The sequence below is a fragment of the Prionailurus viverrinus genome, chromosome B1 (assembly GCF_022837055.1).
Source record: "Prionailurus viverrinus isolate Anna chromosome B1, UM_Priviv_1.0, whole genome shotgun sequence".
Lineage (NCBI taxonomy): Eukaryota > Metazoa > Chordata > Mammalia > Carnivora > Felidae > Prionailurus > Prionailurus viverrinus.
In genome coordinates, this window is record NC_062564.1 from 33,801,305 (window position 1) to 33,817,684 (window position 16,380).

A 16,380-nucleotide genomic window follows, 5' to 3' on the forward strand; every position below is an offset into this window, starting at 1 on the left:
AAACAAACAAAACAGTGAAGATTAAGTGGCCCTAATTTCCCACATGGAAAGCATGTGCCCCGATAATGGTAGCAGCTACTTTATTAGATAGGATGACTTCTGCAGCAATTAAGAAAATCGGGGGGGGGGGGGCACCTGGGCAGCTCAGTTAGTTAAGCCATCCAATTTTTTATTTCAGCTCAAGTCATGATTTCACGGTTCACGGGCTCAAGCCCCACATTGGGGGTCTGCATTGGGCATGGAGACTGCTTCAGATTCTCTCTCCCCCTCTCCCTCTGCCCCTCCCCTGCTCACGTGCACATGCTCTGTCTCTTGAAGAGAAGAGAAATAAGAGAAGAGAAGAGAAGAGAAGAGAAGAGAAGAGAAGAAAAGAAAAGAAGAAAATAAAACCCAACTTGAAATGGCTTAAACAGCAAGCAAATTTTATTGATCACATAACAGGAAATCCCAATAAAGTATAGGGTAAATTCAACAGTTATTAATCTACCAGTTCAATGACATCATCAAGAGACCAGGTTTTATTCTTTTTACCTTTCTGCTCTATCTTACTGAGTATATCAGCCTTGCCCTCATAATCGCAACATGGTTGCAACAATACCAGCTAGGCTATCCAGATGCCGACAGCCAGAAGAATATATTTGGTAGAAATTTCCTAAGGTATCTTTTCTCTTGTGTCATCGGCAAAACAAAACAGAACAAAAAAGAGCGAAGTCATACACTTACCAAATCAAGCACTAGTAAAGGAAATACGATTATTATGACTGCTTTACAGTAATAGCAATTTATTCTGGAGATGGAGTCTGGAGTGCCTTTTCTAAAACATGGGCAGCTGAATAAAACTGGTGTTCTGAAAGCAAGGAAGGCAACCAATAATGTTTATGCCAACACCAGTCAACTAGACTAATGGTTGCTGTGGGCAATGTGATTCCAGGGCTGCCAAATCATTTGATTACTTTTAAAAAGCTGGAACTCTGGATGTTTATGCAAGATCTCCCAATTTTTAAATATTGGCAGTGCATTCAAAACATCTTAAAATACGTTATGACCAAAATCATCCCATCCAAATAAAACAACTCTGTAGTCCAGATATGTCCTGCAAACTACCAGTTTATAACCTCTGGTTTACATTATGAATTTATGTAACTAAAACTTTCTCTACTTAGAAAGCAAAGTTCACTTTAACCTTGCCAGTAACTGAATTATACAAATTTCTGGGAAAAAAAATTAACTAATAAAGTTTTATTCACTTATAGTAAACTTCAAATGACATAGCTAATAAGGATTGCAATAAATGGTGTAGGAAAAAAGATGTTATATGAATCAGAGAATGTTTATATGATTTTGTTGTCAGCGTTCTAATTTGACAGGTTAATTGTCAAAACAATCAAGATGTTGCTAGTTATCTAATGATGAATATACAATGTTCTTCCATCCCTCTCAGTTTCCTGTAATTTACTCAGGGTTTTTATTTGTTTGTTTGCTGGCTTTAAGTAGAGAGTAAATTACTTCTTACTAAATGAGAACATCAAGATACTCAAAATATTTGAGGAACTAGTAATCAATACAACAGTAAGAAGAGGGGGGTGTCTAGGAAAGTCATCTAATTAGACACGTCAGATTCATAGCTCTTTGTTTAGAATCATCTTCTTTCCCATGAATATGGAGAATAGAAATCTTAAATTCATACAAAGATTCTCGAGTATGTCTCTCTAGAAAATTTTTGTTTCATCTCCTCAAAGTAGAACATGAATCAAGAAATGTTAACATACTCCCAGACCCTCTCCCATCCAGAAACAGAAAGAAAGAAAGAAAGAAAGAAAGAAAGAAAGAGAGAAATGTTAACATCCTTGGGTATCAAGAGCAAATAATAAGGAGAAAGTAAGTACATTTCTCTTCCGTCCAGACTGTCCAGTCCTCTAAGTTGATTATTACCCACCACCTGCTTAGTTGCTGCTTCAGACCTTTGGGTTGGAACCCTGAAAAAGACAAGTTCTTAAATGATCAACTTATTCCAAAAATTTAGATATTATATAACTTTTGAACTCTTAAGAAATTAAAATAAATTCTGTGTATTCACACATCTTATTTTATAGATTATTTGATATATCACAGTGAAGGGGTGGAAACATGGGAAGGTAGGGAAAGAAAGTGAGAAAAACCTCACACTGCGATCCAAATATCCATCTGACTAATTAGTATAATATGAAGAAGGTGAGGGACCAACAGAAAACTTATGAGACATCGGATGATTATTCTATGAGAAATGTCCTCTATCTCACTTCCCTGGGATATATTTCTGAGAAAATGACGAGTATTAGGATCATCATCCCTTTCCAGATAAAACCCTTCCATCTTCCTCTTGGGTTTGACCAAACTTAGAAGGAAGACATCTCAGGGGCGCCTGGGTGGCTCAGTCGGTTGAGCGTCCGACTTCGGCTCAGTTCACGATCTCGCGGTCCATGAGTTCCAGCCCCGCGTCGGGCTCTGTGCTGACAGCTCAGAGCCTGGAGCCTGCTTCAGATTCTGTCCCCCTCTCTCTGCCCCTCCCTCACTCATGCTTTGTCTCTCTCTCTCTCCCTGTCAAAAATAAATACACTTAAAAAAAATCTTTTAAAAAATTTTTTAAAAAAGAAGGAAGACATCTTAGCTCCTATCCTATAATCATACAAACACTGTTCTTAGCGAACATCTTCCAGGAAGACATGGTTAGAACTTCTCTCCTTCATAGTAGGAGTGTGACGAGATTACAACAGTTTGGCTATTGATCTCTTACCTTAGGTGTTGACGTTGTTTTATCCTTAAAAACAGTAGAGGGAAGCACTTTTGTGGCATACTATATTAGGGACAAAAATAATAGTAGGTCATTAGAAATGTTATGCATTTCCAATCTTCAGTATATTTATTTCCTAATTTAAATCATTCCTTACCTCCCCATCACTCATTTAAATTCTACCCAACTTTCAGGGTCGAGTTCAAATTCTAACCACATAGTCAATGGATCTTTTTCTTACTTTAAATTAATCTGACCCCATTCATTTCCCTTTTGACCACATTCTTCTCATTTGTATGACTTGCTTTGGTGCAAAAAAATACGCGAGGAATTAAGTGCTCTATATGTATATGACTAGTTTACACACTAAGCATGTAAACTTTTTGAAAAAAAAATTTAGTTCTTTCTCATTTACCCACAACAGGGTACCAAGTATGAAGAAACAATGTGCTCAGTAATTACTCAAGTGAATGAATCCTACTTTTTACTTCGTAGTGCCTGACTTTTATTGCAGGTTTGCCTACATATGGTCTGTTTTTTATTTTTTATTTTTTTATTATTTTTTATTTTTTTTAACATTTATTTATTTTTGAGACAGAGAGAGACAGAGCATGAGCAGGGGAGGGGCAGAGAGAGAGGGAGACACAGAATCCGAAACAGGCTCCAGGCTCTGAGCTGTCAGCCCAGAGCCTGATGCGGGGCTTGAACCCACAGACCGCGAGATCATGAACTGAGCCGAAGCCGGACGCCCAACCGACTGAGCCACCCAGGTGCCCCTGGTCTGTTTTTTAATATCCTATCTTCCACAGACAATTGTGGCTAATATAGGGCTTATTCTGTCTATATCATATTAAAAAGTAAATTATAATTTATAATAAAATTTTATATTCTCCAAAGTAAGCATCTAGGAACTATCCTTTGAAGGACACTGTTTACCTCCTATAGCAGAACTAGTCATCATTTCTTGATGATTATGTAACAGTAAAATTATTTTTAACGTATGGGGGGTGGGAGGGAGGGGAGGGGAGGGGATGGGCATTGAAGAGGGCATCTTTTGGGATGAGCACTGGGTGTTGCATGGAAACTAATTTGACAATAAATTTCATATAATAAAAAAAATTTTTTTAAATAAAATAAAAGAATTATTTTTAACAACAAAAAATTAATACCCATACTAATTTATAGATAGTAAGTAGGCCTTGCTTTCTCAGATATACCTGTGTGCTACAATACCTCAGGTTGACCTAGGGAGCACATATCCTGAGAAAGAATCTATAGATTTACAGACGCCATTCACATCCAGCCCAGATGACATTTAAGGAGTCACTAGTGACTACCTGATACTTACAAGGAAAGAGGAAGTGGACACGGTTGTAGGTATTGGGGGCGGTGGGAAATCTGGCTTCGTAATTAGCTAGTGAAAAGGTAAAAGAAATAAAATAAAATAAAAAATAATGCAAAGATGGGGCCTTGAAAAGAGATGTGCTGAATGGAAAGGCTTCAATCATTTCTAGACATGGTGAACTCATGATCCTGCCCATGCAAATCATCTAAAGCTGTAAGTTCAAGTGCTTTCATTTAGGTATGCACGTGCGATTCAGAAATAAGCTCAGCGCCAGTAGACAGACCATGAAGACGGCACTCTATACAGCAGATTTCTACTCTTCTCGTATTAAGTTACCAACTTTTCCGACCACCATAATTCAGGTTCAGAGGTTAAACGTAGGAATGTAGTGGAATAGCCCACCTTCTCACATTTTGCATTTTCAAAAAGTTTTGCAGGAAAATCTAGCTTTCATATAAATATACGCACAGATTTTCACATTCTTCTAAGGAAACAATGGGCTATCGTGGGTTATGTCTCTTGCTAATATTTCCCTGCGATTAGATTGGAAGCAATATTTAAGAGAGGTTGCTAACTCACAAAAGAAGCTGGAGGCTCAGTGCCCTCTACTGGCAGATCAGGTGTATGGAGCTTCATCTGAGTCATCTAAAAATAATAATAATAATAATATCTTAAAATGAAATGATCGGTTTCCTAAGTTCAACTTCCAAATAAGCAGTCCTCTCAAGACACGGGAGATCAGAAACTGAGATGACACAAGAGACCAGACAGGAAATCACAGTGGCCCCGCTGCTGCATTCTGCTGTAACCAGAGCTGTTAGAGACAGGTAAGTTTCCATTAAACATCACGGCCAATGGCATTGCCATTAACCAACCTCTACCCGAATTTCTAAACTTGCAAGACACAGCCAGGGCTTTAAGGGTTATACATATTATATATGCTGTCATGGAACTATACATATCGTTGTCTTTATTGGGACATTTGCAAAAGGGAAAGGGTCCACCTACAGTCAGTGTGTGTGGGCGGGGGGGAGAGAGAGAGAGAGAGAGAGAGAGATCTGGAGTCTGCCCTCCTTGTTCTCTTTACTTCTTTGCATTTGTGAACTTCAGCAAGGAGCCTCTGCATTTTGGGAAGACTCTTTGGGATTTAAAACAAAGGCAAAGGAGAAATTTCTGAATGTGTAGTTACGGAGCCCCAAATTCTTACTATATACTAACCGGTGGACTGGATTTGTAAAACGCCGCTGAGTAGGAGCGATAGAAGAGACAATGAGAGAATCATGAACCGGGGCCCAAGGCAAACACAGTACCAACTATGGTTCACCTCTTGGGGTCGTACAGCCTTCTCCGTCTGTGGGTTCTTCTTCTGTTTGCGAGGCCTGGTGCCAGTGGTAGATGCTGGCCTGTATATGAAAGCATATCATATACATTGACTTAGCAGTTCCTTCACCATGATGAGGACATTCAAGAGAAGTTTGCCAATTTCCTTTGCCTGTTGCATCATCTTTGGTCATTGACTGGCCTTTCTTCTGTTCTCTAGGACATTCTTAAGGTTTCCTTGTCCTGGAATTCATAATCACCACCACGAATTTTCTTTGTGATTCTCTACAGAGCCCTGAATTCCTAATAACGATGGCACTGAATCAACGGTTGTAAAAATTATGTTATTTCATTAATGATTTAGTCACTCAATATTTAGGAAAACCCATTACATGTGAGTAAGTCGGTGTTTTAAAAATGCTAGAAAGACGCTACAGTGTCAAGACCGTGTTTGAAAGACAAGGCAATCTAGGTGGAAATCCAGATTCCACCGATTTACTTTGTAAAACTTTGAACATATTTTTAGCCTCTCTGAACGTTTGCTTCCACTTTAGGACAAGTGTAAAGTGCCTGGCTTTGCAAGAGTGTTGTAAGAATTAATATACAATACCTTTTCATCTATAAAATGGCATTAACAGTTAGTACTTCACAACCTTCTTGTGACGATTAGAGATAATGAATGCAAAAAGACTTAGCACAGCACGTGTCATAAGCTAGCGACCGATAAGTGTTACACATTATATTCCTAAAATGGGTGTAAAATCCTTAATGATGAGAGTTAGAATAACTCTATTAATTATATTATTAATTATATTTATTAATTATAAATAAATAGAATATATAGATAAAATAAATAGAATAACTATTAATTATATTATTAATTATATTTGTTAATTATAAATACAGCGATCAACACAAAAAGACATGTCTTATTGTGCAGGATTTCCCAGTAAAACTGACACCCAGCATCTGGTCCAAGAAAAAATGCATCTGGACTCGTTTCAGAGTATTCGAAGGGAACCCTAATTAACTTTGAGAATTTGGGTCAGCTCCTTAAATTTAAAATAAATTAGAGGCCAAAAAGTCCCCAAAGCAAGATAGAAGGCTACCTCTGGACTTTCTTCTGCTTTCGTCTGGGGCTTTGGTGCCAGATTACTATAGCAACCACCACAAATATGACAGCCACGGGGAACAGCACCCCGACCACAATGGAGAAGTCTGCAACAAAGAGAAGCAGAGCTGGTGAGGGCATGAGAAATTCACAAATATGCATCACTCTAGTCCTTATTTCTTTTCTCATCACAAATTCCACCTCCCGTTCCCCCCCCCCCCCCGCCCCGTCCAAAACACGCATTCCCTGGAAAATCTCTAATAGTCAATAAAATAAAAACACATTTTGATCTTGAGTGTTGTAATGTTATGCAGATAGAGAGGCACGACGTCTCTAACCTCTGGAAAGTGTAGGGCTGGGAGAGGAGAGGAGATACGAAGTCAGGAGATGGAAGAAAAGGAGTCGCACACTTTTCACACTCAGCCTTGGAATCAGAGAAAAAGATATAAGAAAAGGAGTCGCACACTTTTCACACTCAGCCTTGGAATCAGAGAAAAAGAAACGGAAGGCTTGAGATCATATTCCTGTCGGTAGCAAATAAGGAGTGAAGACACGAAGACCAGAATTGAGAGCGACACAAGCGAGTGTCTTACTGATGTTGGCTCCAGAGCAGAATGATTACGGACAGAAAAGAGATTATGTGACCCGGTGAACTGCGGCATGATTTGAACACGTTTCCTGGCTCTAGATGGTGTTTCCTCTGTTTTAATTCCTGATCTAAGTAATGAAGGCAACTTCAATCTTTTGCTACCGCAGACATTAATTTCTCTTATAATAGTCAGAAGCTTCAGAGACCAGGAGGTACAAGTGTGAGGGGGCGGTGCAAACAACTACTGCTTTCTTATTAGAGCTCAGCAGAGCAATCATAAGATTAAATTTTGCAGAAATGCGAGAAAAACTCCCAAGTGTGAACACGCATATATGCAGACGGAGGCAAATATGTCAGAAGCAGAATTTTAAGATAATGACAAACATCTAATATTTTCCACCTTGCATAACAATTCCGATCCAAAAGGCCAAAGGAAATAAAATTCTGAAGGGTTTGTGTTGAATATGGTATAGATACATTCAGAATAAAAAAAAGAAAGGACTGGCCCTAACATTAAAATTGTAACTATTTTCGGAAGACTAACATGGCACCAGAAGAAATAAAGAGGAAATTGACTGTTTCACAAACACCCCTAATTTGAAAGGACAAGGTCTGCAGAGAAAGCTGGGGTATAAGGCAGATGAGAAGTATCATAATTGGAAGTAGGTATGCATTTGAAGATGGAAATAATTGAAGAGAAAATACACTCTTCTGTTTCTGGTAATGCCGGTCTGGGAAATTCAGGCTCACTCTCCCACTAAGAGAAACTAAGACATTTTTCCAGAAAAAAAAAAAAACACAAAAGTTGTCAAAGTTATGCAATATTTGAAAAAAAATTGGGGAACGGGCATCTCCGTGGCTCAGTTGGTTAAGTGTCCAACTCTGGTTCAGGTCATGATCTTGCAGTTCGTGAGTTCGAGCCCCGCGTCGGGTTCTGGGCTGACAGCTCAGAGCCTGGAGCCTGCTTCAGCTTCTGTGTCTCCCTTTCTCTCTGCCCCTCCCTGTCTCGTGCTTTTCCTCTCTCTCAAAAATAAACAAACATTAAGAAAATTAAATTTAAAAAATAGGGGAAAATGACCTTGGAAAGATTAGTGAGAGGGCAGGAACCCAGAAAGACAGAAAGGAAAATGATCCTGGTCTTGGAAGTTCAGAAATGCAGGAAGGAATGAAAAGTAAATAAACCAAGCATGAACCCGAATTTAAACTATGGCCTTTGAGTGACAATTGTGTGTCATCGGTTGTGACAATGTACCACTCTGGTGGAGGATATTGATTGTGAGGAAGGCTTTGCGTCAGGGAAGGATGGCGAGGCAGAAGGTATATGGGGATTTTCTACTTTCTGCTCAATTTTGCTGTGAACCCAAAACTTTTCTAAAAAGTAATGTCGATTTTTTACAACACCAAATAAAATGAATATTTTCATAATGGCCACTAAAATAATATAAAATAAATATATAATCTCTGAATTAATAAAAAGAAAAATGGAATGATTAAAATCCTCAGTAAGTCCATAAGAAAGCAAGGAAGAAGAGAAAAAGGAACGTAGAACAGGAGAACAAATAAATATCATATAATATGATTGTAGATTACACCCAAGTATATCAGTAGTTACCTTTAATTTAAACGGACTAAGTACCCTGGTTTAAAAATATATATCTTAAGACTAAAATTTTAAGAATGTGTATATTTCCACACTTTTCAAAAACAAGAGACAGATATAAAACGCGATGCTTCAGAAAGAATGAAAGTACAAGTACGGAAAAATGTTATGCCAATGCAAAGGAGACCAACAGAAATTTGGTACAGCTATATTAGTCTTACTATAGACTTTAAAAAGCATGAAGGGGTTCCTGGGTGGCTCAGTCAGCTAAGCGGCCGACTTGGGTTCAGGTCATGATCTCCTGGCTTGTGAGTTCAAGCCCCTCCTCAGGCTCTGTGCTGACAGCTCAGAGCCTGGAGCCTGTTTTGGATTCTGTCGCCTTCTCTCTCTGCCCCTCCCCCTCTCGTGCACTGTCCTCCTCTCTCTCAAAAAGAAGCAAACACTAAAAAAAAAAACTTGTAAAAGAAGAAGACCAGAGATACACAGAAGCATTGCATGCGGATTAAAGTGCCAGTTCACTGAGAAGACATAACAATCCTAAGCTTTTATGTAATAGTAGCGTGGTCACAAAATATATAAGCACTGGTAGAACAAGAAGTCATAACCAAATTCACAGTTATAGTGAGGGATTTTAAGACTCCTGGCTCAGTAACTGACAGCACAAACAAACAAGATATCAGTAGGGATCGATACACGCACACACGGTGAACAAAGGCGGCCTCACAAACATAGAAAATGCTGCACAGAACAACCGTAGAATACATATTTTTGTGTGCACAGACAGAAGACTCACAAGTATGGGCACATGCCGAGCCACGCAGCACGCAAGTCTCCACGTATATCAACAGATTCTTACCCTAGTAGTTTCTCTGATCCTTATGGGATTATGTTAAGTATTAATTTAACAACATGTGGAAAGTCTGAATAAGCACACACGTTAAGAAACATATGTCTAAGCATTTCAAGGGCCAAAGAAGAGAGAAAATGGAAAACACAACATAATTTGCATCAAACGATAATGAAAATATCGTTTAGCAAATGGGCGACAACTCAGAGAGGTCTTAGAGAAAAATGTATGGATTTATAAACCTCAAAAAATGTATTGAAGGGGCGCCTGGGTGGCGCAGTCGGTTAAGCGTCCGACTTCAGCCAGGTCACGATCTCGCAGTCCGGGAGTTCGAGCCCCGCGTCAGGCTCTGGGCTGATGGCTCAGAGCCTGGAGCCTGTTTCCGATTCTGTGTCTCCCTCTCTCTCTGCCCCTCCCCCGTTCATGCTCTGTCTCTCTCTGTCCCAAAAATAAATAAAAACGTTGAAAAAAAATTTTTTTAAAAATGTATTGAAAAAGGGGGCTGAAAGTTAATGAACCAAATATCCCCTTCGAGAATTTATTTAAGACAAAATAAACTTAAGGAAAGGGACTGGAATAGGATAAATTACAGTATAAATTGAAATAGCAAACAAAATGTAAAAAAAAAGAAAAACAATAAAAAAATAACAACAATTGAAAATTTGTATTTGGATGATATTCAAAAAGAGAAAAAAACGATTCTACAGATTACATTGATAGAAAGAAAAGTGAGGGGGAGCCTGGGTGGCTCAGTCGGTTAAACATCCAACTCGCTTTTGGCTCAGGTCATGGTCTCATGGTTCGTGGGTCCAACTCCACGTTGGGCTCTTCGCTGACAGTGTGGAGCCTTCTTGAGACTCTTCCTCTCCCCCTCTCTCTGCCCTTCCCCTGCTCACACTTGCTCATGCCCTCTCTCTCTCAAAATAAATAAATAAACTTAAAAAAAGTAAATGTGATGGCCAAATTAAATTTAGATAAAGCAGAAAAACTGTGTAGGAAACCATAATATAACAAAATTTATATACGAAGACATTAAAAACCTGAAGGGTTTTATAACTACTAAAGAAATCGGCTCTTCTACTCTTACACAAGGTCTTCCAGAGAATATAAAAAATGAATATTTTCTAATTCCTTTTCTATGCATAACATAACATAACAACACCACACTGAGCAAGTACAGTATAAAGAAATTACGGGTCAGTATCACTCACGGACATAAAATAGCAAACATCATCCATCAATACTGTTTCTTTGTTGAGTTTAGCCAAAGTTTGCAAAGTTAAATACATGTTCACATATCAATCAATTTACTTTGAAATACTAGCTGTATAAAGGGGTCAGAAATCTCACCCAGTAAAGAAAGAAAATGTCTTTAATTTAATTCTCAGCAAAGTAGGAATAGAAGTGAATTTTCCTAATCTGAAGAAGATCTAAATATGTACAGAATACCTTCAGATACCGGGGCAAAATATTGCAAGTCTTTGAGATCGGAAGAAAAACAAAGAAACTTTTTATCACTATTTCTATTCTGCATTGTACAGGAGGCTCTATTCAGTAAAGGAAAACAAATACAAGAAATTAAAATTGTAAAGATTAGAGAGATACGAACAAAGCTGTCATTATCTGAAATAATATGATTATGTAGGAAATCTGCTAAAATTTACAGATAAATTACTAGAATTATTAAGAGAGGTAGTATAGGTGCTTGGCACAAAAATGAATATACAAAAATTAGTTGAATTTCTATATTCTAGTAATAGCTGAAAAATATTTTTCAAAAGAGCCCATTTAAAATATACAGTAAATGTTAAAAACTGAGAACAAACTGAGAGTTGATGGGGGGTGGGAGGGAGGGGAGGGTGGGTGATGGGTATTGAGGAGGGCACCTTTTGGGATGAGCACTGGGTGTTGTATGGAAACCAATTTGTCAATAAATTTCATATATTGAAAAAAATATATACAGTAAAACTTAATTTCCTAGAAACAAACCTAATAAAATACATGCAAAATTGTTGTGGTGAAGCTATCAAGTATTAGCTGGCAAAATTAAGAAAAAACTAAATAAACGGATAGACATTTTGTCAATAGATTCGGAATTCAACAGCTTATATGTGCTCATTGTTCCCATAGAGACCACAGATGTGGTCTACGTTAAATGAAAATCCCAACAGGAATTGTGTGTGTAACTTGAGAATATATGTGAACGTACAAAAAACTACTAACCAAATCATTCATGAAGAACAGAGTTAAAGGACCACCTAGATCAAAATTATTTCAAAGACCTGGTGGTAAAAGAGTGCCATACTAGTACACAGATAAATAGGACCACCAGAAAAGAACAGATATCCCAGAAAGACACATATATGAACACTTGCTTTATTAGATAAGTGTCACTGTGGAGCCTTAGGGAAAGATGATCATATGAATGATGATGTGACCATTGGGCATCCATCTGGGATAAAAATGAAATTAAACATTTGCATCATACACAAAACAATTTCAGATAGAGACTTAAATTTGAAAAGAGAATAAAATAATGCTTTTTAGAAGACAATACACAAATATATATTCACAATTTCAGAGTAGGGAAAATTTCCTTTAAAAAGGGCACACACACACACACACACACACAACTAACAATAAGGAAATGATGAAAAAATGGACTGTACTGCATTAAAAACTTCTGATAATCACATAACACCACAAAAAGCATAAGAAAACTCAGAAGGAGGGAAGTTACTTTTAACATATATAACTGAAAATAGTTTATATGAAAAATATAATATTAAAACATATACAAGTGAATAAAAAGGTGGGGAGAGACAACTCACTAGAAATACAAAAAGGCTTAAACAAATACTTCACAGAAAATATAATCCAAATGGCCAAAAGATAAGGAAATGTTCTTTCATTATTCAGAGTGGTAGTAGTTACAGAAAGCAAAATTGAAAACCCAACATGCCGTCACAAAAACAGCCAAAAGGGCTAAAATTTGCTATCTGCCAATGGCAAATGGCTTAAAGGTCGTAGAACAATAGGAACTTATACTCACTGCTGCTGGGAGTGTTAATTTGTACAACCACCCCGGAAACAATTTGGTATGACATAGTTAAGATAAATAGATTTGAATGTGGGGTGCCTGGGTGGCACAGCCAGTTAAGCCTCCGACCTTGGATTTCGGCTCCAGTCATCATCTCAAGGTTCATGAATTCGAGCTCCACATGGGCTCTGTGCTGATAACGCAGAGCCTGCTTGTGATTCTCTGTCTCTGTCTCTCTCTCTGCCCCTCCCCAACTTATCCTCGCTCAAAAATAAATAAGCATTTAAAAAACTGGACTTGAATGATAACATTTATGGAAATTTTTTTCAACATCGCCTTGAAGTATCCATAAAAGCAGTAAGAAAGGAAATTGTCATATCTATATCTATCTATATCTATATCAATATCGATATCGATATATAGATATAGATAGATATATAGATATAGATATATACATATATAGATATATAATTACACCAATACATGACAAAATTGTGATATTATGCACAATAGCAAAAATAAACTAATTTCAGATACATGGAAGAGCATGGATGATTTTGAAAACATGGTATAGAGGAAAGGGTTAACCTTCAGAAGGAGAGAGGACATTAGGACAGGTCTGGGGCCAAGGGAGGAGATGTCTGGACTGCTGGCAATGCTCTGTTCCTTTGCCCAGATTGCATTGTATGAATACTCATTTTGTAACTTATATTACATATATATATCTTATAGTATAAATGTATATAAATAATATATGGAATGTATCTCTTTATATGTTTTCTGTATAAATTTTACTGAAAAATGGCTTTAATTAAGTAAGCTTGAAAGCCCATGGTTATATATGGCCATACTATAGAGCAGGGATCTTAACCTTTTATGTGCCACAGATCATTTTGGAAATCTGATAAAACCTGTAAGACCTTTCCCTGAATGTTTTTTTTTTATTAAAAAAATTTTTTTTTAACGTTTATTTATTTTTGAGACAGAGAGAGACAGAGCATGAACGGGGGAGGGGCAGAGAGAGAGGGAGACACAGAATCTAAAAACAGGCTCCAGGCTCTGAGCTGTCAGCACAGAGCCCAACGCAGGGCTCGAACTCATGGACCGTGAGATCATGACCTGAGCCGAAGTCGGAGGCTCAACCGACTGAGCCACCCAGGCGCCCCTCCCTGAATGTTTTTAAATTCATTAATAAAATGTATAGCACTAAAAAGGAAGCCAATGATGTTGGAATACACTTGTCAAACTATTATAAAACAATCTGTGATATAGTTAAATATTTGCTTCTTTTTAAGCCCTAAATTATAAGATCTAATGGTAGATTAATAACCACCATAATTTCAAACTAGAGATACATATATGTCATACTTAAAGATTCATGTAGCCATCAGCCCTCAACAGTTACAAAAAGATCGAGATCATACCATGCGTATTTTCAGATCACAACGCTATGAGACTTGAAATCAACCACAAGAAAAAGTTTGGAAAGCCCTCAAATACATGGAGGTTGAAGAATATTCTCCTAAAGAATGAATGGGTTAACCAGGAGACTAAAGAAGAAATAAAAAATACATGGAAGCAAATGAAAATGAAAATATGACAGTCCAAACCCTTTGGGATGCAGCAAAGACAATCCTAAGAAGAAAATACATTGCAATGCAGGTCTATCTCAAGAAGCAAGAAAGGGGGGCGCCTGGGTGGCGCAGTCGGTTGAGCATCCGACTTCAGCAAGGTCACGATCTCGCGGTCCGTGAGTTCGAGCCCCGCGTCAGGCTCTGGGCTGATGGCTCAGAGCCTGGAGCCTGTTTCCGATTCTGTGTCTCCCTCTCTCTCTGCCCCTCCCCCGTTCATGCTCTGTCTCTCTCTGTCCCAAAAATAAATAAACGTAAAAAAAAAAAAATTAAAAAAAAAAAAAAGAAGCAAGAAAGGTCCCAAATATACAGTCTAACTTTACATCCAAAGGAGATAGAAAAGCAAATAAAGCCTAAAGCCAGCAGAAGAAGGGGAATAATAAAGATTAGAGCAGAAATAAATGATATAGAAACAAACAAAGAGACAAAATACAGAACAGATCAATGAAACTAAGAGCTGGTTTTTTTAAAGAAGAAACAAAATTGATAAACCCCCTAGCCAGACTTATCAAAAGGGAGAGAGAGAGAGAGAGAGAGAGAGAGAGAGAGAGAAAACCCAAACAGATAAAATAACAAATGAAAGAAGAAAGATCACAACCAACACCACAGAAATGCAAACAATTTTAAGAGAATACTATGAAAAATTATACGCCAACAAACTGGGCAATCTGGAACAAATGGATCAATTCTTAGGGACTCATGCACTACCAAAACTGAAACAGGAAGAAATAGAAAATTTGAAAAGACACATAACCAGCAAAGAAATTGAATAAGTTATCAAAAATCTCTCAACAAACAAGAGTCCTGGGCCAGAAGGCTTCCCACGGGAATTCTACCAGACATTTAAAGCAGAGTTAATACCTATTCTTTTCAAACTGACCCCCAAAAATAGAAATGGAAAGAAAGCTTCCCACCTCATTCTATGAAGCCAACATTACCTTGATTTTAAAACTAAACAAAGACCCCCCTGAAAAGGAAAATTACAGGCCAATATTCCTGGCAAAACTGGATGCAAAAATTCTCCACAAGATACTAGCAAATTGAATTCAACAGTGCATTGAAAGAATGATTCACCACAATCAAGTGGAATTTATTCCTGGGCTGCAGGTCTGGTTCAGTATTCACAAATCAACCAATGTGACATACCACATTGTAAAAAGAAAGGATAAAAAGTATATGAGCCTCTCAATGGATGCAGAAAAAGCATTTGACAAAATACAGCCTCCTTTCTTGATAAAAAACCTCAAGAAAGTAGGGATAGAAGGAACATAATTCAAAATCATAAGACTCACAGATAATATCATCCTCAATGGGGAAAAACCAAGAGCTTCCCCTCTAAGGTCAGAAACACAACAGGGATGTTCACTGTCACCACTGTTATTCAGCATAGGGTTGGAAGTCCTAGCCTCATCAATCAGAAAACAAAAAGAAATAAAAGGCATCCAAATCGGTAAGGAGGAAGTCAAATTTTCACTTTTCATAGATGACATGACACTCTATGCGGAAAACCCAAAAGGCTTCACCAAAAAACTGCTAGAACTGATCCATGAATTCAGCAAATTCATAGAATATAAAACAATGTCCAGAATTTGGTTGCATTTCTATACACCAATAATGAAGCAGCAGAATGAGAAATCAAGAAATCGATCCTATTTATAATTGTACCATAACCCATAAAATACCCAGGAATAAACCTAACCAAAGAGGTAAAAGGTCTGTACACTGAACACTTGAGAAAGCTTCTGAAAGAAATTGAAGAAGACGCACACAAAAAAGGAAAAACATTCCATGCTTATGGGTTAGAAGACCAAATACTACTAAAATGTCTATACTACCCCAAACAATCTACACATGTAGTGCAATCCCTATCCAAATAACACCGGCATTTTTCATAGAGTTAGAACAAACAATTCTAAAATTTGTATGGAACCAGAAAAGACTCGAAATAGCTAAAGTAACGTTGAAAAAGAAAACCAAAGCTAGAGGCATGAAAATTCTGGACTTCAAGCTATATTACAAAGCTGTAATCTTAAGATAGTATGGTACTGGCACAAAAACGGACAGAAATCAATGGAATAGAATAGAGAACCCAGAAACGGACCCATACATGCATGGCCAATTCATCTT

At 37.6% G+C, this 16,380-nt stretch overlaps 1 protein-coding gene across 5 annotated transcripts in view; it reads right to left on the minus strand.

The window, feature by feature from the left end:
• Positions 1–405: 405 nt before the first annotated feature.
• Positions 406–16,380, minus strand: part of ADAM28 (ADAM metallopeptidase domain 28) — a 74,981-nt gene continuing 59,006 nt past the window's right edge. For 2 of the 5 annotated variants that reach the window (XM_047857548.1, XM_047857547.1), the window contains 6 exons: positions 6,545–6,653; positions 5,440–5,518; positions 4,695–4,760; positions 4,119–4,184; positions 2,774–2,833; positions 406–1,976 (listed from right to left, as the gene is read on the minus strand). In XM_047857548.1, the coding sequence (XP_047713504.1) occupies positions 1,956–1,976; positions 2,774–2,833; positions 4,119–4,184; positions 4,695–4,760; positions 5,440–5,518; positions 6,545–6,653 (401 nt within the window). In that variant the 3' untranslated portion in view covers positions 406–1,955. Of the gene's footprint in view, positions 1,977–2,773; positions 2,834–4,118; positions 4,185–4,694; positions 4,761–5,439; positions 5,519–5,544; positions 5,679–6,544; positions 6,654–16,380 lie in introns of those variants that run through there. The other 3 variants (XM_047857550.1, XM_047857549.1, XR_007151857.1) reach the window with 2 other exon arrangements.